General features: G+C 37.5%; 1 protein-coding gene across 1 annotated transcript in view; it reads right to left on the bottom strand.

Annotated features, from left to right (window-relative positions):
• Window positions 1-26,919, bottom strand: part of PDS5B (PDS5 cohesin associated factor B) — a 100,812-nt gene that overhangs the window by 53,104 nt on the left and 20,789 nt on the right. Inside the window, 8 exon segments of the mRNA XM_015852030.2 lie at window positions 984-1,099; window positions 10,047-10,187; window positions 11,820-11,900; window positions 15,264-15,390; window positions 16,666-16,763; window positions 16,853-16,939; window positions 21,179-21,382; window positions 23,986-24,111. Of these exon segments, the coding sequence (XP_015707516.1) occupies window positions 984-1,099; window positions 10,047-10,187; window positions 11,820-11,900; window positions 15,264-15,390; window positions 16,666-16,763; window positions 16,853-16,939; window positions 21,179-21,382; window positions 23,986-24,093 (962 nt within the window). The 5' untranslated portion in view covers window positions 24,094-24,111.

Genomic DNA, 26,919 nt, shown 5'->3' on the forward strand with positions numbered 1-26,919 from the left:
AAAAAAATATATGACTACATTGTTTCATATTGCAACACAATGAATTATTTTATTTGGAATCCAATTTGATCTGTTATTTTTAAATTACATGTGATGTTGTAATTGTTACATACTTTCAAGAACAAGGCCTTCCCTCAATTAAATTTCCTCTACTCTTAGAAGCAGCATTTCTCTGAGGACATTCTGTGTTTGGTATCATTGAATGCTATTGTCTAGATGAGGAGCTACAAGATATGGTTTAGTGGCTTGTGGTGGCAGTGGTAATGGGAGGACAGTTGGACTGGATGATCTTGTAGGTCCTTTCCAACCCTGTGATTCTACGATGATGAAATTACTACTGCATTTATAATAATTAACACAGTTTATTCTTAGTTACTCAAAAACATTTTCATCACAGCAGATATTCTTGACTTCTTTCTGACTGCAAGTTCCAGCTTTGTTTCCTATATCAAACTGGCAGAATATTTCAAAAACAAAACACTGCTTTTTGCATTGTAAATACTACATACCTCTTTAAGAGTATTCAAATTATACAAAGAATTAAAGCCAGTAAACAAATATCATACATGAAAACCCCATCAAAAACAGATCTGGTAACATCCAATACTGCAAATGTCACTTGATATTGTTTTAAAATTAATCCATCATTAAACAGTGTCATTTGTAAAGAAATTCAAATTAAGATAATTGCTTCTTTTTATTGGAAATATCAGTATAGATAGTGGCAAAAAAGAAGAATTAAAAAGTGATGACTTGTAATTGTCCACTCTGCAACAAAAATGCAGATGATGTCTATCAAATAACCTCCTAAATATTATTTGCCAGATTTCAGACACAGCAGAGGGGTGCATTGTTAACTGTATCATTTGAGAGGAGAATAAAATAGGCGGGGAGAGGGGGAGGAGAGGAGGCTGTTTAAAAATATTGAATTACAATTCACTGAATGTTTTCTGTCTCCTGGGAGTGGAACTAATATAGCATACCTCCCCAAGTAGCACTGCCAGAGCGGTTTGTTCTGAGATGCCAACTCTGAATCCTTCGCCCCAAACATTTTTGCTAGAAGTTTTACAACCTGCAGACGTTCTTCATTGTCATTGCTCTGGAAAAAGAACACACTTATTTAAAAATAGTCAACCAACCAACCAGCACCACGAACATGCCAAAAAAACACAAAGTAGCTTTGTACAGTTTTTATACCATTGCACACCTCCCCCACGATTCCTCCCAACAAGAAAGAAATCACTAAAAAAATTTTCATGCAAATGTGTATCTTGAGTTAAAATAATAATAATAATAATAATAATAATAATAATAATAATAATAATAATAATAATAATAATAATAATAATAATGATGCTGGGAAAAGACAAAATTAGAAAGACAGCAAAAACAAAAGTAGAGAAAGAAAACATCTGAACAAAATCTGGTGAAAAACACAGATATGCATCTTTTCAACTCTCCATTATAGGTATTGTTGTCTGTTACTGTGCCTATGCAAATATACACAAAATCAAAAATACAAAAAGCTACTAAACTCCTTCCACTTCTCTAGAAGTTACCTAAACCGTTCTCCTTATCCAGAATTGTTCTCCTGAACAGTTTCATTGCAAACAAAAAGTTTTCAGAGCACAGATTTCTAGATATCAAAGCACCCAAGACTTTTCACACATGGTAACTGGACCTGTTATTTAAAGATGCTAAGTTAAAATAGATGTTTTTCTTCTTATTTAAGAACTAACATTAGCAAAGGCAAAGCAAGACCTTCTTTGGTACACTTCCAGCAGCACTGGTTTGCACCACACTTATTTAATGCAATACACATCCAAAGCTTAAAACACACTTTGCAAAGGTGCGACGATACTTCTGCAATTAGCACATACTTACAGTTGTTCTTTATTACAAAAAAAAAGAAAGAAAAAGCCATTTGCAGCACTTCTTTAAGGACAGAGCAGCAGAGCTGAATTTGTATTAACTAGTTGATAATCACCTCTTACCATTTCAATCTTCTTTATTGCAACATAAAAGAACCTTTTCAAATACCATTCTTTTCTGTTATCTTTTAAATTTTTATTAGTTCAGCATCACAACTTGAACACAAAATAAGAGCCCCGTGTAGTTATCAGTATTCTGCAATACACCAGTCCTAAAAACAGCTATTTCTGCTATCAGATTCAGTACCATAAATGGGCTGAAAAGTTCTCCAGTATGTCCTTAATTCAGCTCCCTAAGAGCAGTAAAAGGATATTTAAAATCCTTTTAATTCCAGAGGAAGACAAGTTAAGGATGAAGAAATCTCTGACACTGTTGTATCACTATATGACATGAAACTATAATGCTACTGCATGAACACACCTTAGTATTTCATATTAGCTCATTTTATCTGCATTTGACTAATTTATCCAATTCAAATTCAGACCAACTATCTCCCAAGTCACGTACAACCTCCTCTTGGAGTGCAGTCAGTAGCACCTTTTTTCCTCTCCGCTTTGAGTTCATAAGCATATGTTACATAATAAATTCTTATTTATCGGTTCTCAAATTCTCATTTCTTATTAAATGGACCCACTGTTGTTACAGTCTCTCTTGAATATCCTACTTCAATCTTTACTTCTTATGAGGAAAAAGTCAGTAATACAAGCTCTTGAAAAACCTTGATCCTTCTCCTGAATTCAAGAATCAAGAAAATAGGGACCCTTCATGAAGATTAAGCATCCTAGGCCTTGGGGAATGTCAGAAGAATAGGACTAGTGGGACATGTTGACATTGCTAATACAGCTGGGATAACACAGCTGAGTCTATAGTTAAGACAATACAGCTGGAAGAGAAAGGTAGCCAAAGAAACTGGCTTTGACTGATTGAGTAGAGGAGCTGGGTTGAAGTAACCTGAGGAAGACTTCTGACTTCATCCCAATGACCACCGGAGCGAGACCCCTACTATGGACTGTGCATGCGTCAGTAGGAAGGACAGCATGTAAATGAATTCCCGGAAAAACAATGAATATGTTAATGATTTCTCAGAAATTTGATGAATATGTATACACTTGCTCTATAACTTTGTAATGCCTTTTGGTGCGCATGATAGGAGGAGTGATCCCCCATGTGCCCAGCGCTGAATAAACACATACCTGCTTTATAACCTATCTCTGGTTATAGAGTCTGATTCTGCACATCACTCCCCCCTATGACACACTGTGTCACAGGACTTCAGACATTTTTCCTTAGGTACGACCCAGTAGTCCAATTGTTATAGTGTTCAGTAGTGGTTCTCCAATAGGAATTGACACTCTACACATATTTCCAATTCCTTACACTCTGCTCACAAGCCACAGGCAGCTGTTCTTCTGCCTACATACTATGGTCTGCCACTAACAGCAGCTGAAATTGGTCAGACAGTTATGACTAGCAAAGTCAAAAGAACAGGCACTACTGCTCATCTGGAGCAATTCAGAAGTATACATGACCTGAAAAATGCCAAAAACTTAACTGTGTCCAGAAAGAAAGACAGCTCTGATGTAACAGAAGTCAACATTTTACAAATTTTATTTATTTAATATCATCGATTTGACAGAATAGTAAAATGAAGACCTGTGGTCCATCACGGTTACTTCCTAAATACTCTGTTCATAAGCTTTTCATCCTCCTTAATATTAAATGAATATTCAATTTCAGTAATAAAGATTTCAAATATCAAATTCAAATACCAAATCTGAATGAAATCAGCGTAGTTACAGTTTCAGCTGACCTACACAACAACAGAGTCTAATCTCTGTTCTCTCTCACACCAATAATTCTTCTGTGTCAATGGATCCCTAAAGACATCCCTTTTTAATGCCAAAATCAGGCATGAATTACTGATCCTCATTAAAGAGAGATGTAAGTTAGATGAATTTCAGTGAGTGTCCTCCCTTTGGTCCCCCAGTTCCCTCTCCAAAACAAGGCAAAAAAAATAAAATTAATCACAAACAAGGGGCAGCCATGATTTCTGACACCACCCTCTAAGTGTTGGAAGTCAGCAACACTCCCTGTTCAAACAGAAAAACCATGGGAAATCTTTGCTAGCAACAGCCTGACAAAGAGGATCCTACAACCCTTCCTCATCAGCCAGAAGGCAGTAACTTGATGGGCACAAAGGTGAATGGATACAAGTCTGCTCAGGGCTCCTTCTCATTTACTTTGGCTTCCCAGGTGCCCTTACACAGCAGATATGAGACTCAGGAACTGGAAGAACAGGGCTGTGATGAGGTGGGTGATCCATTCATGCTGGTGGAGCCACCAAGGTCAGGCCAGCCCATCCTCCACACCATCATCACCTCAGTGAAGAAAAACATTGGGCCAACAGCCAAACACTCACCCAGAAATTCATATTCCCTCATCCTACACAGAGACGGAAAGGGGAGAAAATAGAAGCTGAGAAGACTTGGAATTGAGACAGTGATAGTTTAATAAGGAGAGAAGACGTGTGCACAAGTATCAACCCAAGCCATTTCATGATTCTATGAAAGGAGAGGAATTTATTTCCTACTTTCCATAGGAAGGCAGATAGCCCACCTACTCCTGGAAAGCAGAGTCTCAGCATGCATAATGTTTTTTTGAGAAGAAATATACTACAAGCATAGTGGTTCTCCCCTCCTTCTCCTTTCCCCGAGCTTTCATTGCTGAGTGTATCCCCTTCCCAATCTCTTGCTTCACTGCAGCCTCCTAGTTGGGAGAACAAAAAGCCCATACCTGGGTGAGCACAGTTCAGCAAAAGCTAATGCACTAGAGTATTAGCGACAATGTTTAATCCACAAAATCCAGCACCATTAAAGCTATTGTAAAGAATATTAACCACTCAGAAACAAATGGGTAAACGGTTTGTCTGTTTTTATTTCATACATGACAATCATTCCAATTCTCACTGCCTGTTCCAAAGAACACCACCTACTGTCAGGAAAACTTTTTCATTCTTTATTCAAGTCACCATGTATAAATCTCACAGCAATTAAGAATTACCTGTTACTGACCAAAAGGCCAATAGTAGTATCAAAGATTCAAGGTGACTGAACACTAGGTGGCCACATCGTTTAGATCCAAAAATAGTAAATATGAACAGAGTTACTGGAGGACCTACGCTCTCACAAGTTCCAAAAACTGATTTGGTCAACAACAGGAAAGCCTTGGAATTTTTCCACACTGAAAAAAACCAGCGTGGAACTTCTGTAAGACCCCAGTCTCAAGAAGGAACCGCGAGGATTTCAGCCACAAAGACTAGCAAGGAAGTTCAGAGAGATGGAGTGCAAAACACCTGGAGTGTGGATCTGCCTGGAGTTAGCAAGGCCCTACTGAGGGATCTGGACAGGCTGGAGAGCTGGGCTGAAGCCACTGGAATGAGGTTCAACAAGACCAAGATGGAGTGCAAAACCCATCAGATAACAAGTCACAGACATGTTGTTCACTTCCTCAAGACCCTATCAGTTGTAGAGACTGAGAACAAGGCAGTCCGAACAAATGGCAGTGGACATTGCTCTGTGACGCTCACTTCATTGTTCTGATTAAACCACCACCATTTCCAAGATATACCACAAAACTGTTAGAAACAAAGAAATCAGATACAACAGAGAAATTCAGGCTCACATACACAATATACAGCTAATAGAAAAGTTTCTGATAGCAGGAAGAATCAGACTGAAAAACAGGATTGCTATCTCAAAGAAATGGCCAACACTACTACTGTGAGGGTATCCATATGCCAATAGGAAATATATGATTGAGCCCTTAAAGAGCTAGTCAGGAGTATGTAAACCTTTCACAGTCCTCAAAGAACTCAGGAAAGTCCTTAAAATTGGAACAGTCAAGATCAACAGCATCTTATTTTCTTCCTTCCCTCTAACTGGAATTCAGGGAAAGGAAGACAGCAGCCTTTGCAATTACAAAACAGCTGCACATTCAAAGAACTTTGGAGATCTCAGTCTGACCTTTGGACACCCCTTTCATGAAACAAGATTCTTCAGTAACCATATGCCTCCCGAATTCAATCAACAGTCTCCCTGATGCATCTCAAACAGAAAGGAAGGATGGACAAACTAGTGCATATTCCTTTTTGAGCCCTCAATATCAAGCAGCAAAGTATGCATGTCACTACAACAAAGACACAGCCTTTCTCAAATTAAAGTTCTGAACAGCATCACCATTCTTCCAAGGACTTGTCTTCTCTTCAAACCACAACACTAGCTAAACAGGAGTTAAGCCAGGACAACTAGTAATTTCCCACTTTGTTGTCAAATGATATTCCAAAAGTTCAAAGATTCTTTTTCCCTAAGTTGTCAGTGATCAAGTGCTACAGAACGTGTCTTTGCTAAGCCCATGTAACATCATTCTTTCTTTATTCAGATGACTGAATTACTATTCCCAATTCATTTTGAAGCCCTGTGCTCTACTGAGCTGACCTCCATTGCTCTCCAGGCTTCACGTGACAGTGCCAGCACTTTTAAAAAAAGAAATGTTTAATATCTGTACAAAATTAGATCTTTATCGCTCTTTGCAGGTAAAAAGAACTTTTATACAAGTCAAAATAACTTAGAAAGAAGGGTTCTTGGATAAAAATGACAGAAACTGCAAAGACAAACAAAAGTATTTCAGTTCTTTTCAAACAGTGTTTCATTGACATGAACAAATTCATGCAGAACTCATCAAGGTTGTATCTGAAAATATTTTTAGAGCATCTCAGTGACTGGAACACTTGGCATCTAGCTCGAAGGAAGACTACAATAGGTCTACTGCATGAGGCCAAATTTTTTCTAATTCACCACTTCGGAAACAAATCATAAAGCAAACACACATTTTCCAAACTGAGAACAATTACCCAATTTTTCTTTGAAAGGAACCTCTCACATTCCCCATTTCTATCTGTTCAACACGTGAAAATGAGATCATCCTGACTTCTTCTCTCCTCAATACTGACACTGCGAGTGTTGAGACAATCACACCTTTCTTTCAATGTCTTCCCTTTTAGGAGTAATACAAACCTCTAGCATCAGACATGTAAGGTGATGTATGGGAAACTGTTGATCACAGCCTGACCCTCTGATTAACCACCTGAGACAAGCAATGAGTCAGCTGCGGGAGCACAGGTGAAGGTAATTCAGCTGTGCTACCGGAAGGGGTGGAGCTTGGCTCCACTTCTCCTAGATCTCATTTAAGGGCTGACTACCACTAAGGCAGGATCTCTTTCTCTGGAGATTGCTCCTTTGTGGAGTTTACTGTGAACCTTCAACATCGGTGAGCATTTTCCCTTTATCCTTCTATCACAATAATCTTTCATACAAAACATCTGTATAACCTCTGTTTACCTACTGACTGTATAACTGTACAGGTGACGTATAGGAAAACAGTAACTGCCACATTACATCATCAACACTTGAAAATCAACCCTAGTATTTAGCTTCTATTATCACAATTGCGTATCCAAAAGCAGTAGCGGATAACCTCAGTGAATAAAAATTAGATGTTTCTGCAAAACTATGCATGACCTAAATACACTTCACTCCAGCTTCTATTTAAACACCTAGCAGAGAGTCCACAGCATGCAAGCTCATATGGCAGAGCTCCTAAACAACAGACTATGCACAAAACTCAGAAAAGCCAAACCATCCAGACAAGCTCATAATAATACGCAAAGCTCACTGAAGTTGCACTAGTAAATTTAGCTGACCTTTATCCAAAAAAGACAATTCCCTTCTGTATTTTATTATGGAATGCCAATTTCTCTCCTTTTCAACCACTCATTTGATCCAAGGCTTCATTAAGCTAACAGAGATACTGTTATTACAGTATCTCTGAAATGGACAATTTCTTTCCATTCAAATCAGCACATTAGCTGCCTTCCACCATAAGGCACTCTTGAGTTTCTACTGAAATCATATTCTTCTCAATGCACTAATATGCACTTTATTTGGACCTGAATCCAAATTGCTTGACACTAGCCGCCACTGTTTAGTATAAAGCCACAGCTGTTGTTGGAGCAGAAAGTACTTACATTGTCACTTGCAAGACTGCAGAAAGAAAGAACTTGTGCTAATCTCAGACAAGCTGACTGTAGTTCATTAATAGGTCAGAACATTCATCTTCAAAGTACTCTTTTAACCACAGGAAGACCTCTCAACTCATTTAAAACAGGCTTATACTATTCCATATAAAAATTTTATGAGTTTGGATTTTTATTTATATTACTATAGAAGATGGATCAAATTAGATTTGACAGCCAATAGGACAAACCAAGCATATAACTTAATCCTGGTAAGATGAAGAAGGTCAAAGCAAAGAAACCAGTCATACACAGTACATACACTACCATGCACTGGAGAGAATCCCCAACAGCTCGGGAGTTTAACAAATGATCAAGGAATGTGAACAGTAACAATGTAACTATTGAAATTTACATCTACTGGAAACATTTTAGCACTTGTAATATCCCGTGGGAAAAGGTCAACCACCTTACCCTCAGGGCTTTAGGCTGTAAGGAAAAGCTAGACTAAGACTGAGGAGAGAAAGCAACACAATGCATGTTTACCACATAAGAATACCCTAAACAAAGAGCAGAAATGCAGACATGCAGAAATGTCCTTTTAACTACTGGAGATGAAGAAACCAAGGAAAGGCTGAGAACGAAAATGATCCAGCTGATTTTGGAAGGAACAAACCAGAGAAAGCTCCTGGGGCAATTAAAAAAAAGTCTGGCTACTAAACTTACTTATTCAAACAGTAAAATGGGATATAAACAAGCAGCATCAATTTAAATAAAGGAACATGTGAGTCAATGTAAAATGTGACACATTGATTCAAGAAGCTACAGTTTTAAATGGATCTAAAATGGAAAGATGACTGCAATTACAGCTATGAAAAACAAAAAACCAACGTAGCAGCACTTAAGATGAAATCTTTTGAATAACAGCTTCAGTTGCACAAACTGTGTTTTTATTGGAACTAGAACAATAATTGTTCTCCACCTCTAGGAACAGGCATTAAAGGCTGAGAAAGATCTGCTTTAAGACAGATGGCAAGAAGTAAACTGAGACCTACTTTTTTTCCAGAAACATGAATTGAACAGGAAAGATATAACCATTAAAAATAAATCATACCACAATGTAGTATGCCTGGCAAGGAAAGATTAGTGAAAAAAATAATAGACGTGAGGCAAGTTGTCATCTAATAAATGAACTGGCCACAGGATGTACAAATTTAGACCTCGTCTTAAATAATTAAAATATATCCAAATTGAAAAAGTTGCCCACCACACAGCAGCCTCTATGTTTAGTAAGGAATCAGTTTCAAAGTTCATAATAGCAAACCTAATCAAATTCCCCATGTTCTTCCACAGAAACCTTGTGGAACAAAATGAATTTTAGAAGTATAGAATAAAGGGAACATTGGCTGCGATACTGACTTTCTCCAAGTGACAGAGATGCTCTGAAATGGTAGATAGTCAAGAAGAAAAACATGAAACCAACAAACACATAGTGCAAACAAGTGATGTTTTCCTCAGATAGAAGAAATGGGCTTGAATAAATCAGAGGTTCATTCACTGAATACAAGACTTACTTCTGTTTCCACCTGTGAAAGACCTTCTATTTGATGGAAATAATCGCTGCATCAGTTCCCATTAGCATGGGGTCCAACATATCCCTGACAAACTTTGCTATGAGGAACAGATGCAGTTTCCCTGCACAGCTTGTAGTGCAAAATTCTTGCAACATATTGAAGCCCGTCACAATAAACATTACAGAATCAGACCAGATTCTCAGCTGATTCACAAATATTTAACATGAAGCTGTTGCTTGAATGATAAAAGCCTGAAAAACATCCACGCCTGTATTTTATGTTGATACACTGAAGTTAAAACTACTCTCAAGTGCTTTTGTGAGTTTGTAAGCAAGGCAGAGATGTGTTTATGTATAAAAATAGACAAAAAAAAAAATAAATAAATAAGACTGCATCAGTACAAAAGTCGTAATAATAGTGAAAAGCACATAAATGTTTTCAAAAGGACTGAAAGTATGAGAAATGCTTACCTTAAGTTTGAATTCAAGCTGGGGTAGAACAGAAAGTAAGAGGTGACTGTCAATATTGTACAGCTCCAGAATCAAGTCAAACACATGCTCTGACAGGTCACTAATTGATGTTTTCCCAAGCATCAGAACCTGATTGAAGAACTAGGAAGTAAAACAGAGTGTACATCAATAACAGTGTGCATATATGTGTATGTATACACACATACACATATGATTTTCTAAATCACAAGCCTGCCCACCACTAAAACTATACTTTAGATTTACAGTTTAAAATGGGAGGTGGGTAGGAGGGTGCAGAGAGAACAGCTCAAGACTTCTATAATGTTGTCTAGAAAGATCTCATAAATACACAATCTTGGTTTATGTTCAAAATTACATGTAATGGAAAAAGCACAAGCAGTAACATTTGTTTTACTACAGTAAGGCTATGAATAATTTCAGAAAGCTTGCAGCTGGACAGCAGAAAAACATTCCTATGCAATCTCCTCTGAAGCAGTAAGTTTGACAACTGGGACTGGAGTGAGAGTTTTCTCTGAAGATACTTCTTAAATCTGAAAACATAGTTAATTCCCAAGGTGTTAAAAGAAAGCAACAAAAAGCATTCAAGATTTTCCACTGTTTTCAAGCTCTTGAGGTTTTGGATAGCTTCCATGAGACTTACTAAATCTTTAACTACTTTAAAAAGCATTATTTCTTTTCCTAATGAGCAACTTAATTCAGAGAATATTTATGTATGACCTTTTCTTCCTGTCTTCACTCTTCATGTACAATGCTTATTATGTTCCTTGTTGTTTTTCTTTGTTGTTTTGTTTTGAACTTGGCTATATTCTTCAACCCACTAATCACTTTTCCTCCTTACCACCTATTCTTAGATTCTGTTTCCTCCTCTTTTCCTGAGTAGTCACTGAAATTCTGCTGTCTTAACTTCTCATCGCTTCAAAATAGTCTTATCTCCTCCCTAAAACAAAACAACCACCACAAAAACAAACAAAAAAATCCATGCTTTGTTGCAAGAACAATACAAACACATAAGTACATTTGCTGGTGAAAAGTCCAGAACACAAGTTCCAGGGAACTTGAGGGAACTGGGACTGTTTAGTCTGGAGAAGAGGAGGCCCAAGGGATACTTAATCACTCCACAACTCCTTAATAGGAGGTTGTAGTGAGGTGTGGATAACAGCAATAGGACAAGAGGCAAGAGCCTTTAGTTAGGTTCAGGTTAGATATTAGGAAAAACTTCTCAGAAAGAATGGCAACGCATTGTAACAGGCTGCCAAGGGATGTGATTTTTCCTGGACAGTTCAAAAAACAAGGCATGCTGGGGATGAGGAGATGGATGGACCAGATCTCAGTCTTGTCCAGATGTAACAATTCCATTCCTCCATTATGTCTTCTGATCAGGTTAAGGATCCATTAAGACAGCAGAAAGTAAACTATTCACTCCGTTTTAGAAAACAAAATTGTTAAGGACTTATTAGTTTCTATACAGCAAAGAAATAGACTTAAAAGGAGAGTGTTTCAATAATAAAACAATTGTGGATGCCCCATCCCTGGAGGCATTCAAGGCCAGGCTGGATGTGGCTCTTGGCAGCCTCGTCTGGTGGTTGGCGACCCTGCACATAGCAGGGGGGTTAAAACTGGATGATCTTTGTGGTCCTTTTCAACCACGACCATTCTATGATTCTATGACTACTGGCAATTCATTCTTTTCATAACACATCTTACTGTTTGAAAATATATTTATTTCCATATTTGTTTGCAGTCTTCACTTACATTAGTAATGTATGGTTCAATTGCTTGTGCTGTCCTCTTAAGCAAAGCCTTTGCCAAATCATAGGCTTGTTTGTTTAAATTCTGAAAAATAAAACAAATGTTTTAAGTACATGAATTAATCTTAAACAATAAACAGAAGAGTTTTGATTTACCATACGTCAATGAACATATTAAAGAAACAGCATCTTTTTATACTTTCAGTTATAAAGATAATACAGTCAAACCAAAACAAGCCCAAAGCTTAGAAAATTTCTCCTAGATCAGAGCTTATTTTCCAGTTGCTCTCTATCAGCTTCGCCAAAAATTAGAAAAGCAATATGAAGCAACTTCAAGGCATTAACAGGCAACACTGAACTCTCAGAACAATCTGCTTCATTTCACTGGTTTCAAAACAAGATATCTCGGAGGTTTCTGAGCACTGAAAATGAAAATTTCAGTCTTTTTCATTCCCAATTTATAGTTTTGAGAACTTCTCTTCCCAAGTTCCTTAGTTTTCATCCTTGCAAAATTTCCCCATCACTTACACGCAAAGGAGATGTAAGAGCCAACACTGGCAGTCTTATGACAAAATCTGCCACTATTCCAGAAAAGAGAAGGTTCTAGCATGAAAAAATAAAAATAACAAAGTATTCCCCCCTGCAGTATCTGCTTTTTATTATTTTATCAGAATTGTGACTCTTCGGGGAAAAAAACACATACACAGCCATAATAAGAACTGTATGCCACTGGCAATTACTGTTCCAAATCCTTGACTGCCGCAGTTCACCACATCAAAGCCCAGACAGCAGCTTTCACCTGGGCGAGAGTGAACACCGTATCCTGAGCGGGATCTCATCTACATGCAAAACAGGTCTGAACTGCAGACCTAACACAGCAAAGTTCCAAGAGTCAGATCTGTTTGAATTTATACTAACGACACGTTCCGCTTGTATCTTTCACACAGCAGCTGATATTAAGAAAGCTGCCGTTTGCACAACTACTAATCACTAAAATTGTAAAAATTTAACAGAAATTATTGCAAGCAGACTTAGGAAAAGAAGTCTAAAAGAACAGAGACCTTTCATAATTAAGCCATTAAATATCAGACAAAAGATCTCCCAATACCATAATACTTGCTGGGATAAGGGCCAGAAGTAGCAGTTTCCAACCTTGAGTAAATTACTCACATTACACTCCATTCTATCTAAAAAGCTGTGAGCAGGCAAAGGGGAGCTCTTTGCTGAAGAAATACCAGAGTCCTCAAATGTTCAAAACCTGTATTTTTTTTTGAAAATGAATGATAAAATTCCCCTCCCTTTATAGCTTCAGGATATAAGCAAAACCAGGAAGGCAGCATTGCCCTGGTTGAAATTAAAACAGGAGCAAACCAGGCCAAAACAAAATGGGTTGGAATATGTTCAAGAAGCCTGTCTTCTTAACTAATTCAACAGCCATAAAGGTATTTCAACTTTATCATGAGGGTTTAACCTTCTCACAAAGGAGAAACGCCATAAGGTAAAATCTAAGTAAGATTCCTTCTTTTCCTTACCTAAACTCTCATACGGCATCACCACCTTTCACAAGTGTAAAACTTGTGCCATCCCTTCTCCAGAACATCTTACTAACTTCTCCTGCAGACAAAAGAAGGCAGCAGGATCTCTCACAGCATGGCAGGGACATTTCTGTGGTGATAAAGGCAAGGATCTCCAGGACAGTTTGCCAGAACCAGTCAGGTAGGTACGATGGGGTGGTTGGCAGCGGTAGAAATACATACCTACTGATTTTTTTTCCCATTCACTTTTTCCAGTTGTCTCTAAGTCCAATGTAATACAGCTCAAAGCAGTTCAGAATGAAATAACTTGCACTCATATTTTAAAAGGAGAAAAGAAGTACAGCCCCCTTATCTTCTTCTTCAAAAAGGAAGTGTGGCCAGCATCGACTTCGTCCTTAATTTTTATAACATCTAAATTTTATTCCTAGAGTTAAGGCAATACATCTAGAGCAAATATTCCTAAAGAAATACATCTTTTTAAAGCATTTTTTCTCTTAATTTGAAAAAGATATTCAATTTTATTCCCGCTACCAAGGACACAACAGGTGAAGTTGTATCCAAGAGCACTTTACAACGCAAATTTAAATGGATCCTCTAGTTCTTCCGAGGGAGGGGAGGAGACACGTTTTTAAGGTTGGCTGACAAAACAGAAAAAGCAGCTGAGGTGTTGCCAAGATAGATAGTACTAATTATTAAGCAAGTTTCTAATGGAGACAGTTAGGAATTTAATTGTCAATATCACTTTTCTGAGAAGATAAGCACATTAATCATGTCAGATGTGCAGTGTGGGACTCCCTGTAGCACTCCTGAGGCTGCAAATGGAACACTGTTAAACACTCCAGGAAATGAAGCACAATTTGCCCGCTAACACTGCACAAACACAGAACTGTTTACAGGTGCTAATATAAAGGCTTTATAATCTGAAAAGGGTAATTAAAAGAGAAAACTATTCATTTGTCTTGCATTTTTATATCGACTACTTCTCCCTTGGTTCCAATATTTTCTGGGTTTAGTTCCCTATTTACTTGATTACCTCTTAAGGTAAACCTGTCTGAAGAATTTCAATTTCAGATTCTCTGGATACGTCACCATTTCTCACTTCACATCCACTCCATTCACTCACTTCTAATGCTTTTAAAATTAACAACAAAAAAACATTCAATCTTTTCACTGAATTCAATTTTCAGGAAGAAAAAAAACCCCAAACCCGTCAGGTGACACTCCAAACTATCCCAAATCCTGCTAAGTTCACATTTCCTACATAATTTCCCAGGAGTTTTCAGAATCTTATAAGTCTCCTTGACTGTAACCCAACAGATTTCAGTAAGACCTAACTAGTTTTTGGAATAAAAGGTCTGTTAAAGGTCTACCATTAATTGCTTCTCACAGTTAACTGTACAATTTATTTTTAATTATTTTTATTTAAAAACCAATCACCACTACTCATTAAGGTAAGACAGACACTGTTTCCGAACATGATTATTTCTATGTGTCAAAAACACGCCAATGTGCTTCTAATGACACCAAGTCAACATTAACCTTTGCCCCCCTGCTTAGGGCAGCACAATGTTTTGAACAGTTGATACAGCATTATACTAATTGAAAGCTTTCCAAAGGACATATGGACCTTCCACATAAATGTCTGGCACCACTGGTCACGTATCATAAACTATGCATAAATTCATATGACATTAAAGCTTTAAAATGACTGCTATTGCTTTGGCTTACGCTACACAAATTAAAGCAACAAAATGATACTAAATTTTACAGTTATTAAAGTTGGTTAACAAAAAAATTAAATCAGACAATAGGAATATACTTCAGCTATTCTGTCAGCAAAAATTCTAAATACGTGATATAAGACAAACCTTAAGAACAACTACAAAACAAATTTAACCACTAGTAACTCTTACCTTATGTGCTGGCACTAGATTAACTAACACTGTATCCAAAAGTTCCTGTGACACAGTATCTCCCTCACAAATGATAGAGCTCATCAGATCAACCATATGCATGTGTACTTTTTGGTTGTGTCCATTGCTGAAATTAAAAACAAGAATTCTCAGTGTTCTATTCACGTGAAGGGCAAAGTTTTAATCAGAATATTCTCCAAGATAATGCCAAAAGAAAAGAGTATCAATAATAATAATCAAATTACAAGTTTTTTTAGAAGTCAAACCACTGAAGTTTCTGGGCTGCATACAGCTCTTTTCATAGCGTTCTTCTTCACTAGGAGAGTGGTTAGGCCCTGGAACAGGCTGCCCAGGGAGGTTGTGGATGTCCCGTCCTTGGAGGTGTTCAAGACCAGGTTGGACGGGGCCCTGGGCAACCTGATCTAGTAAATGTGTATGTTTGGTGGCCCTGCCAGGCAGGGGGTTGGAACTACATGATCCTTGAGGTCCCTTCCAACCCGGGTCTGTGATTCTCAAATCTCATGTCCCCTTTGTCTACAACTGTACTACTAAAAAGGACTTTATCAGTTCCTACCACAAGAATAAGACAGAATACTGAGAAGTTTTTCTTCTCTACTCAACACTTGAGTTCACATGTGGAGTGCTGTGTCCAGTGCAGAGACATAGAGTCAGCCCAACAAAGGGCCAGAATCATGACTACTGACTGGAACAGCTCTCATAAAAGCAGCATTTGTGAGAGATAGTTTTTTTTTTTTTCTTCCCATCCTCCAGAAGAAAGGGGTCATGGAGAACTTCTTATATTTAGATACCTGATTTGGGAAGTAAAGATGACAAAACCAGACTCATCTCAGTAGTGTCCAGTGACAGGACAAAAAGCAATGGGAACAAGTTGAAAGCTATTTAAACAGTAACACCATTTAAACATATGATATTCTATTTATTTCCTTGTAAAGTAAATGAATGCAATTAACAGCTTGCACCAAGAGGCCACAGACCCTCCATCCTTGAGGAGGAGCTCAGTTAGCTGACCCTGCTGAACAGGGAGGGGTGGAATAGATGACTGTTCCTTCCAGTGTCCATTATCCTCTGTACCACATTTTTACAGCAAGAATCTTCCAGTTCTCTTAGAACTGTACAACGTACCATTCAACTTCAGTTTCAAGAAAAGGGTGAAATAAAATGCAGTAGGAGACAATGAATACAATCTACTTAACAGAAAATATTTTGCTGTGTATCTTGTTTAATCAAAGCATGTGGAACGGACAGCTGCTTCTAGTTAAACTGAATTGGAATCAGTCATAAAGATTAAGCTTGTGACTGCTTAAAGCCTAGCAGCAGATTGAACATTTAACTTGGAAACAACTTCTCAATCATGCAATAATATTTTTGTGGCAATACTTACTTTATTACTGAAAACAGCGTCCTGTACAGTTGTGTGAAAATCTCATTGCTGTCTTCTAACTCAAAACATATGTTATAAGACTTCACCCAAGCAATGTTCTAAGTTGAAGAGGGAAAAAATAAAGCAGTTAATATAAGATTAAGTTTAAAAATAGTGTTTAAACTTTGTATTAGTTTATCAAGCTTACCTCAAGTAAATAAAAATATCGATTGAACTGGGGGCTTTTTGTATCTTCTAAACCCTTAAGTTGCCTTGTTATGAACATAAATATATCCTGTAAAGAAAAGAAGTTACATTTAATCAATTGAAATGAAACTTTTAAAACTGTAATAAACCACCTTTTGAAATTACTAATACTATTCTTCACTATGAAGTACGTAGTAATGACAGAGACAATATTTTACTATCCAAAAACAATGAGATCTACAAAACACCTCAAGGAATAATTTTAAAATGCTTCAGACTCTTTAAAAAAGAATTGAGGAAGTTTCATTTTTCTGAGGAAGCAAAAAGTTTTCCTTTTCCAAATAAACCGGACAATCTGATAAGTAAAGTTGCAGTTGGCTGAAGTCAATGTTATTCACAAGGACAAAGAATTAAGTTTTTACCTTATGCTGCAATGGGTTTGAACAGGAGAAAAGAGGCAATAAAGTAGTAGCCAGCTGCAGCTTTCCTAAGAGTACTACAATACGTATATAGTACAGTGTTTATGCATTTTTCCATCACAGCGTGACAGATCACATCTCTGATGTGACCAACAAAATCAACAAACTAAGTTTCTCCTGCTTTCTGTATCTATTCTCAGCACCAGAAAACTTCAAAAAACATCTCTCAAAACAAATCTAAGCAGGTTGCAAGGAACAAGCAATCAATTATGAACAGAATGGAAACAGAGGAAGGTGTCCTTTCTAAATACTTTTTATATTTGAGAAATGAATAGCTAGAAAATTCTAGCTACTATTTTAAAACAAAAGACTGAGAAGTATATCATCATCATCCAGTGACAGTGTTCACAGCCTCAAGCGTATCGGTAATAATTTAGGTACAAATTAATTATGACATCTATAAAGTTGCTGTAATAAATACACGAAAGCCTTACAGTTAACCATGAAAAGTTTCCTTAGAAGAAAGGAATTGTGATCTATAAGCTAGTTGTAATATAATTTTCACACTGAGTTACATTTATACACAAGGAAAGCTCATGAGCCTCTTCCACACACCATTCGCTTAAGATTAGAAAGCTCTTCTGTTATGTTTTCAAATGACCATTCCATGCTGGCCCCCAACCAAGAATGATGAGATAGAGATGAGAATATAGTTCCATCTTACTAAGGCTACAAGCACAAAATCCAGACTTAATAGATAAGCCAAGCATTTACTGCTCTAGGTTAAAAACAGGAATCAGAACATACATCATCACCACCTCTTGGTAAAAATAAAAATAAAAGAAAAATAAAATTTAAAAGTACAGCAAGCACATGGCTCAAAGATGCAGCTTCATGGAATTCAAGACTGTAGCTTTGATGTGTTAACTATGGATGATCAGAAGAGCTGCCATTTGGTTCACGCTTCAGATCAGTTACAGAGCACACGAAGCTCACTCTGTAGCTGAAATTAAACCAGAATATGCAGTTCAAGGAGTAGACCTCATGGACTTCTAGCACTAAAAAGCATTCAGTCCATAGACAAAGACCAGTCTGAAGAACTCCCTTACAGGCAGCGCCTGAAGCACTACTAGGCCAACAGCACACAGGCAGTGAGCTCTATTATCTCAAGAACTGACAAACCAGAAGGCACTGCAAAGTCTGGCAGCCACACAAACTGAATCTCAGGGAAGGTTAGGATTCAACCACACAAGAAAAGGAGCATCTAGAAGAATGCCAAATATAAGAACTACTTCATTTTACAGATAAGTCTAACATCTGAATGCTTCACAAGTTGTAGTCTGAAAACTTGACAAATGTATCCTTTTCTTTCCCCTCAACTTCTGTTTTAAAAGGCAGACTACATTGAAATGTATCTGTTAATTTTAAGTACCTGGTGTTACATGACCCAAAGCTTTCCCTTTTCTGCGCATAGAGTACACCATTTGAACACACATTTGTACACATAAAACACGGGACGAATCAACTTTGGCTGCCGATAAGAAATCACAACACTTCCACAAATTTGTCACTACTACTCCACATCAGATTTCATAAAGCAAGCGCATATTAAAACCCAAACTCCCAAACCTCAGGTGCGTATGGTTCAACTTTAAGAAGAACATCCGATATTTGCTGCGGACTGTTGTCTGGATACAAATTAACCATAGAATGGCTTTAGTACACACCAGAGCCATAGCTTACACCACAGAATACATTCAGATGCTTGACACTCTGCTGCTGCATACACCCTTAACTACTTCCATTTCAGCTGCATCAAGTGTAACTTCCATAAGCCTAAGCAGTTTTCTTTGACACAAACCAGTGATGAGAATACCTCCACCCCAGAAAATTCAAACTGGGCTCAAGGCTTTCCCCAGCCTTAATTTAAGTTTCCATATCCCAGAGGAGCACTCCTACTCCAGTTCTGCTTTTACCCAGTTCATGGCATTTTCCATCTCTATTGTTAAAGATCTTTCAACGCTCATTGAGGCATTAAAGATTTATGCTGAGGATACTCATAAGAGAGGGGAACCACAAATCCTGACCCCTTTCCTGTGTAGCTTACACACTGTGCAAATGAGTTAAAGAGATGCGTGAAGTCAGAATAAAAACTTGAGATTGATGTTTCCCCCTCTCCAAAAATTAACCATTGCAGCACTTCCCTTTTTCCATCTTCAACTTGGACGCTATACTTACAAAAGAAGATTCTGAAAGCTTCACTATAGGCATGATGTTAAATACTAGATATAAATAGTGCCAAGATATAACCCAAGAGGAAGTGTTCTTCCTCTTACCTCTTTGTCTTAAGGTGGAGGGAACTCTTCAACATATGTATCAGAGCTTGTCCTGCAACCACAAAAGCTGTGTTCAGCGGAAACTGGTTTGCAATGATCTACCTCAACAGCCCCAGGCAAAGGTCTATTGTTTGTCCTGCCCTTATTTCTCATTCAGAAATCTGCATCAGGAGACTGAATTCTAAAATCTGCACAGATTACAGAACTGGCTGCTGACAGAGGAAGTTTGTAGTCTATTCAGAGGTGTAAGTACTAGTAGCATGATTGCACTGTAAATAAAAGACCAGTAATGTAAACTTCCCAATAATAAAATGTAAATCATCATAGTATTTGAAAAGTGAAATTGTGTACAGAGGGTTACTATCATTCATTAGCCAAACTCTGAAGGAAAAAAAGACCAATAAGCAAGCAAAGGGAAAACACACTAATCAAAACTACTCAAAACTCAACTGAAAGTCTTGGCCTTAACATCAGACAAACACAGTCCATAAGAGAAAGGTCGTGCTTGTCTGAAGCTGGAGATGATGTAATCAACAAAAGAGGTAACTTGAGTAAGTACGATCAGAGATGTAACAATTCAGAAAAATACAGCTTGCATAAAGCTCCAGGTTTCTCTCCAGCATGTCAGGTAAAAAAGCATCAATTTCAATTGCAACTGTAGTGTTGACCTTGCTTAAGCACTTTCAACATGGCCATTAAATCAGAAACTGAGTGATTTTTCCCACTGTAATAGACACACCTTTCACCCCCACTGTTCTTTTATCTTACCATGAAGGGGGAGTGTGTCTGTACTACACTCTTAAGCCAGGGAGATAAAATATGACAGTTTTCAGCATTACTTTCCCCTGCAATATTTTCTGTATAAGTCACTTCAGCAGTCTAGACTCAGGTCGTGTCAGCAAAGTGAGTTTGATTTTTCTAAGCCAGAAAGAAAATCAGACAGCTGTTAAAATAAGAGTTTCAAAACAAATAAAAAAAATATCAACCTAAAATGAAAAGTCCCGAAACAAACAGGACAGATCAGTACTGCCTGTTCAAAGTTGGCATTTCTCAATCAACCATCTCCATCTAGTGGGACCAGCAATGTTTGTACTTCCTGCATTCTCCAATTCACATCAGAGATAGTTTCTCTAAGCAGAATTATTTTTGTTTCAGTAGAGCTTTTATAGACAGAAATCCAGTAACCATCTCTTCATAGTTGAACTGGAAACAGCAGACACGTTTTTCTGAGTGAAAGCATTAGCTATCTTGAAAGATACTACAATAAAAGCTATAGACAGAAGACAAATTCTAAAGTAACAGCCCAGTACTAATGAGCCCTAAAGACAGTTCAGTAAAACACCTATTTCCAATATAAATCCAAATCCCTGTTATTGAAAGATGTACTATATATCACTTTATCCAATGAGCTTTTGATCTCACAGAACATCCTTATTCATGAATCACATGAAAGTCTTGGATAGCTCAAGTTGAACCAGAAATAAAAAGAGAAAAAGAAATTATAACCAAACATTAATATTAATTCAGTTGAAAAATCAGGCATGGAAAATAAAACAGATTAATTCTATTTACCTTTAGTTTATCTGGTGAAGTGTATGGAGCTTCAGGGGCATAAATTCTGAAAATATCAGCAAGACAACAAGCTACCAGCAAACGTACATCTTTATCAGGATGCTTAAGGAAAAAATCTGAAGCGAGGTGTAAAGCAAGGTTTAGATACAGCTCCTTTTCTTCTTCAGAGTCCTGGTCCATATCCATGAAAGTTTTCACAACCATCTGTAAAGAAAATATAAAAAGACTTCAATACACATGTTGACAAAACGCACAGCATCTACCAGAAGCAACACAGCGGTAACAGTTTGAATAGCAGTAGCAAACCCAGTGCCTTATTTTTCAGGGTATGAGAAGCATTAGTCAAATTCTCTGTAACTGTCCCAGCAGACACCATTTGTCAGAGGTGACAAAAATCCAGCAGCAGGATTTTGCATATATTTGTAGATCAAACACGTCATCAGATTGACCAGAAATCAAAAGACACAGAAGGAGTCACAGACTAATTTGGAGAACAGCAAAACTTTATTCAAATTGTGCATTCCTCCCTTAAGTATTTAGGTTTCCAATGTATTCTTCCCCTTTTCTCTCTTTCAGTTTCCAATTTTTTTTCTCCTACTATCTTCAACACCCTTAGATAATATAAGAAGTAATTCTACAAACAGCAAAGGAGAATAGTGTTCAGCTCTATGGAAAGTAGTTAAATGTACATATTTAACAAGGTAACAAATGAATACTCAAGTGTCACAAGTGTTCTTGCAACAAGCACAGATTTTGTCATTCCTGAAATGAATCTTCCATTTCTCTTCCCCAACAAGATGAAATTCCACACTGACAAAAAAGAATTAGTCAGCCTTTCTCCCAAGCAAATCTGTCACAGCACTTAAGAAAAACGAAGTAAAACAAGATCACTTTCTTTGTACAATTTTCTAGTTTCTGGCAAAGCAATGAGTTACAGAATTCCTGAGCCTGAAACTGCACCCAATCCACCTTGATTGATATTCCTGGAGCTTCCAGATGTGGTCCGCATTTCTTCACCCATTCTATTTTTCTGGCTCCTACCTTCTCCTTCAGCAACACTCTTTACTATTCCATTTCAAACAACATATGGAAAGGTATGTTATAAGATTGCTGGTCTAAAATTTATGATTCTCAACATGATTCCTTAGCTCTTGAATATTAAGTAAAACTGGAAGAAATGCTTTCCTCACAATACCCGCCATTTCTAAAAACATTTATCACCTTCACCTTTTCAGTACTAATCCCTATCTCTGAGCATTTGTTTTCCTTTTCTCCCCTCCACACCCACTATAATTTGGAGGACAGGTTGATCAGCAATGCATACAGCTTGCCAAGTTATGCTAATACATAAATTCACTCTGCATATTTTATTCTCAGACCTCACAATAATTTGTGTTTAGATAAATGGATCATTTTCACTTAACAAATAGCAAATTATCTGCATGGAATTACAAAATCTACAGAGAAGAGCTTCTTCTCCCATACTTATGTGAATTCAGCAGAGGGGGAAATGAGGAGGTTAACAGTCCATTTACTGTAAGCTTGTTTTCCTTAGCTCCTACAACTGTGTTTATAATGTACGTGTACACACTTGTGGTGTCTTCAATAGCCTGGATCATCCAATTCAGTAAAAGGAGGACACAGGGTTCGCTCTGTCTGCATAATCACAAATGCAAAGCCAGCGTGAACAGCTGGACAAGAAACATGACATCCTGCAAAGTACATTTATCCTGCAAAATGACAATACAAGGACTAAAAATTCAAAGCCAGCAAATGATGATAGAAGAGAAGAAATATCAGTAAGAACTGCAGGCATTTTTAAGAGCCAAAATAGGGGGAGAAAAAAAACATGTCAGCACTATCATCTGTACTTATGAGTAACTCCCAGCAGGAGAAATTATAAACACTGTATTCTATTAAGCATCACAGAAAGCACTATAACACCCATCAATTTAATTCCAAAGGAACAGAAAGGTTAATGGTGGAGGAACTAATCCTTGTGCTTTGGGGTTTTTAACTATCTTGTTCATTTAGTAGTAATACCAGGCAATTTACAAGTACATTTTAGGAAAACTCCAAATGAAGCTTTTCCCAGTCACAGAACGTGTAAGGTACCTCTCCCAGATCTGTTTCCTCCTGTTTCTCAGGGCAAGCCCAAGTGGCAGGCTTCCCCTTTGCATAACACTAATAAGTCTGCCACTCTGTCAAAGTACACGGGTAGATAAAGAACAGGAGCAACATAATTATCCACCAAGCATTTCCGTTCTTTCTGTAGGGTTAGGCCAAAGAAACTGGTCATAAAATAATCAGGAGACTTAGTACACGTTTACATAGTATAAGCAAAGACTTTTTATTCTCATATTAGCCTCTTTTAAAGTGGGTTTTATAATCAGCCCTGTAAAGAGCACAAATGCATTTACAGAATATATTCTGATCTATCTGCATTCTTTCCAAAATTAAGACCCAACCCCTTTCACATTTTCCAGTATTTTCACCTCTAAAAGCACTGACTTACTATAGGAGATAAAACAAAATTTAAGCATTTGAAATTAATTTCCTTTTTTTTTTCTTTTCTTTTAACTCTTTCAAATATATATGGACCAGTCATTTCAAGAAAGCAATCAACAGAAGGCACAATAGCCAACAAGTTCCTCCTTCCAAGCATAGAAAAGGCTTTGCCCAGAAGAAAACACAAATAATATCCTTTCAGATAGAAAATACAGTAATAGGACCACTGAATGTTGTACACAATAAACATCATAGAATTACTGGTGGTGTGTTTACCAACCTAACCTACTGCTACTAACCTTTAGCCTTCTCACCATCTCTTCTTTAGATATTTTATCGGAGATTTCTTTGACTCCTGGAGGATATGTGATTTTCCCATCATTGGCTCTCGTCTTTGAATGAGCCATGATTTCACAATCTTAAAACTGTGAGGGGAAAAAGAAAAAAAGAGAGTCAATATTAATTATCTGCTTTACGCTTATTTTTTCTGTCCCACTTTTAAAACCAGTTATATAGATTTGAAAGATCGAAATTGTTACTAAAATGTTACAGAAAAAACTATGTAAGCAAGTAGAAAATTGACCAAAATACACTTCTGTTTTTCAGATTGTTCCTGGCAACAATGGTTTTCACGTTCAAGCACTGTCCTACAGTACAATAAAACTTCCAAGAAGTACACAACTGAGAAGTCCAAACCCTTCATTCCTGAATATATTTGATCATCACACTTAGAGATGAAACCAAGTAACTTGTTTGAACTGTTACGGTCACTTGTTCACAATAAACTCCAGCCAGCTTAGATTCTTACACTCTCTGAATGCAGACATCTAAAGTGAACTTTGTGTTTTCTATACAATCAAATAGAGCACAATTTCCCCAGCAGTCAGAACAGCAGTGCTTCAAAAGTGTTATGCATCACCAGTTTTAATTTGCAGATACTGCATTTTCAAGAAGTTTTATCGCACCCTGAAGAGAGTGATAGTAATCTAGATAAGCAATCTATAAGGGAATGCAGTAGGTACAGGAACAGACAAGCTCATTGGAAGTCTTTCCTCTATGCTACAAACCCAAGTTTTTAAACAAATAAGTGTAAATAAACAACAATATCTTATTCCTAAATTCCAGTTACAAAAACAACACAGTTATTCAGTCCCTTTATTTGTGTTTCAGTCACTTTAGTCACCTAACCCATCCTGAACTATGCGAACTCCTACTGCAGTAGAGAAAGAAGATGCCCATTACTCATCTACTTCAAGACTGAAAGCTTTATTTACATAAAGCAATTAATAAAACCAAACAACAGTGAATAAATCTAAATGACGTGTTGGGATAATTAATATTTTTTAAAAAGATGATGCAAACTCAGCTAAGAATGCAAAAATAAAAATAAAGGAAACTTTTCTCTACCACTGCCTTGCCCCCACCCCATTTTAGTAGTCTGAAATACTTTCTCCCAGTGTTTGCCTTCCTGAACTGTGCAATCCAAGTCAGGCATTTTCTTCCTACTAACCTCGTATATAAAACATAGAACTCCTCAGAACTATAACAACAAAACAGACCAGAATTCACAAGGAGAGACAGTATAGCAGCACATTCCATAAGAGGATGGTGTAACTTGCCACAGCTGAGACTTCAGCACCTAAATCAATGTCATTCGACACTGAAAGAAAACTGCAACATGAAACAAACTCATCCACTCATGCCCGCAAATATCCCAACCCATTTTGTATCCCTCAGTTCACATATCAAGATCACAAAGTTAGTTAAAGATTTTTACTTAACCTTCAGTAAGCTTTCGTGAAATGTTTTTTTGTAAAGAACACATACAGTACGACCTTTATTTTAGGAAATGGGGAAAATGAAGGAACAAAATCAGACTAACTCACCAGAAAGTGAACAGCTTTTAAGAAATATGTGAGACGCCGAGTCTGAAAAAGAAAGCCCTCAATGATGCAATTATCCACTTATCTTTACTGAAAGAAAAAGGTCACTTAAGGCCAAAGCTAAGAGCTGACAACTCCAACTTATTTTAAAGTTTCCAGTTCAAACATCGGGGTATGTTATTTGGCTATAGTAAGTACGAACAAAGACAAGTGTATTTCAGTATAAACAGTCATCAACAATTCATCATGTGCTTTATTTACTTTTTCATCCTTCACTCACACAAGGTTGGGTGAAGCTGCTGAGCTCACTGCCCACATAATCTATTATGTATGTCACGTACCACTGTCACCTCGCTTTCCAGCATATTAACTGAAGACACTTGACAGCCGTGATATGCAATACAATTCTATAGCTATGCAGCAGCCAATGCTGTTTATCTTCTCTTTGTATGTACATCTACAGGGCAGCTAAAATGAGCTCTACTTACACTTGTAGCAAAAGCAGATAGTGAGAAAGTTGGGGGGTGAACAAAACTCAGTTAAGTAACTTTTCTAATACTCCCAGAAAAAAATGACACCCCTCCAATTCCTACTGTATTTCTTAGTATACTGTCATGACAGTAAGTCTAGAACTCCACAAAAACAGAAGATACGACCAAGTTCACTCTTCTTGCTGTTTGATATAGGTCCCAGATTAAAGCTTCCAGATGGGATGCTATACATGATGCAAACACTGATCTTAATAGTTCACCACAGCGGACAAGAGCCTTGCTGTTGTCACTCTAAGAATACTCCAACAACGTTCAGTGCTTTCCTGGACCAGCCAAACTCACCAACTCAAAAAAGAAGCCTAATTGGTTTTGAAAAGCATGGGACATGCATCAGAGCCCGTTCAAAGGAAGGAACAGGAATTAAGGGAACCGGGGATCAAATCTTCCCCTTTCCAGTGGCAGACACCTGACAGATCAGATCAACTCAGTTAAAATTTGATTAGAATATGGTGACATAGTTCTATTTGGAGCTCTAAGAGATAATTTAAGCCAAATTTGTACGTTATGGTCAAAGTTGAACTGCTTGGCTGACATGTCCTACTGACACACAAACAAACTTCATGCAACCAAGCTCCAACATGGAACATTTGTATTTACATGGCAAGGTTTTGCAAGCAGAGGACTGCAGAACTGGCCTCTGTGAGATGAGATGGCTGCTCCCATGTTGGCTAGAGCCAGCTCCAAGTGGGGCCCACCAGCCAGAACCACACCAAGCACTAACTCTGATGGCTTCACTGTGAGAGTGCATTTAAAAAAGGGTAAAAACACCACCATGCAGCAGTTGCTGTGTGAGAGGAGT

This window comes from Coturnix japonica, chromosome 1 (genome assembly GCF_001577835.2).
Source record: "Coturnix japonica isolate 7356 chromosome 1, Coturnix japonica 2.1, whole genome shotgun sequence".
In the NCBI taxonomy this organism is placed as follows: Eukaryota; Metazoa; Chordata; class Aves; order Galliformes; family Phasianidae; genus Coturnix; species Coturnix japonica.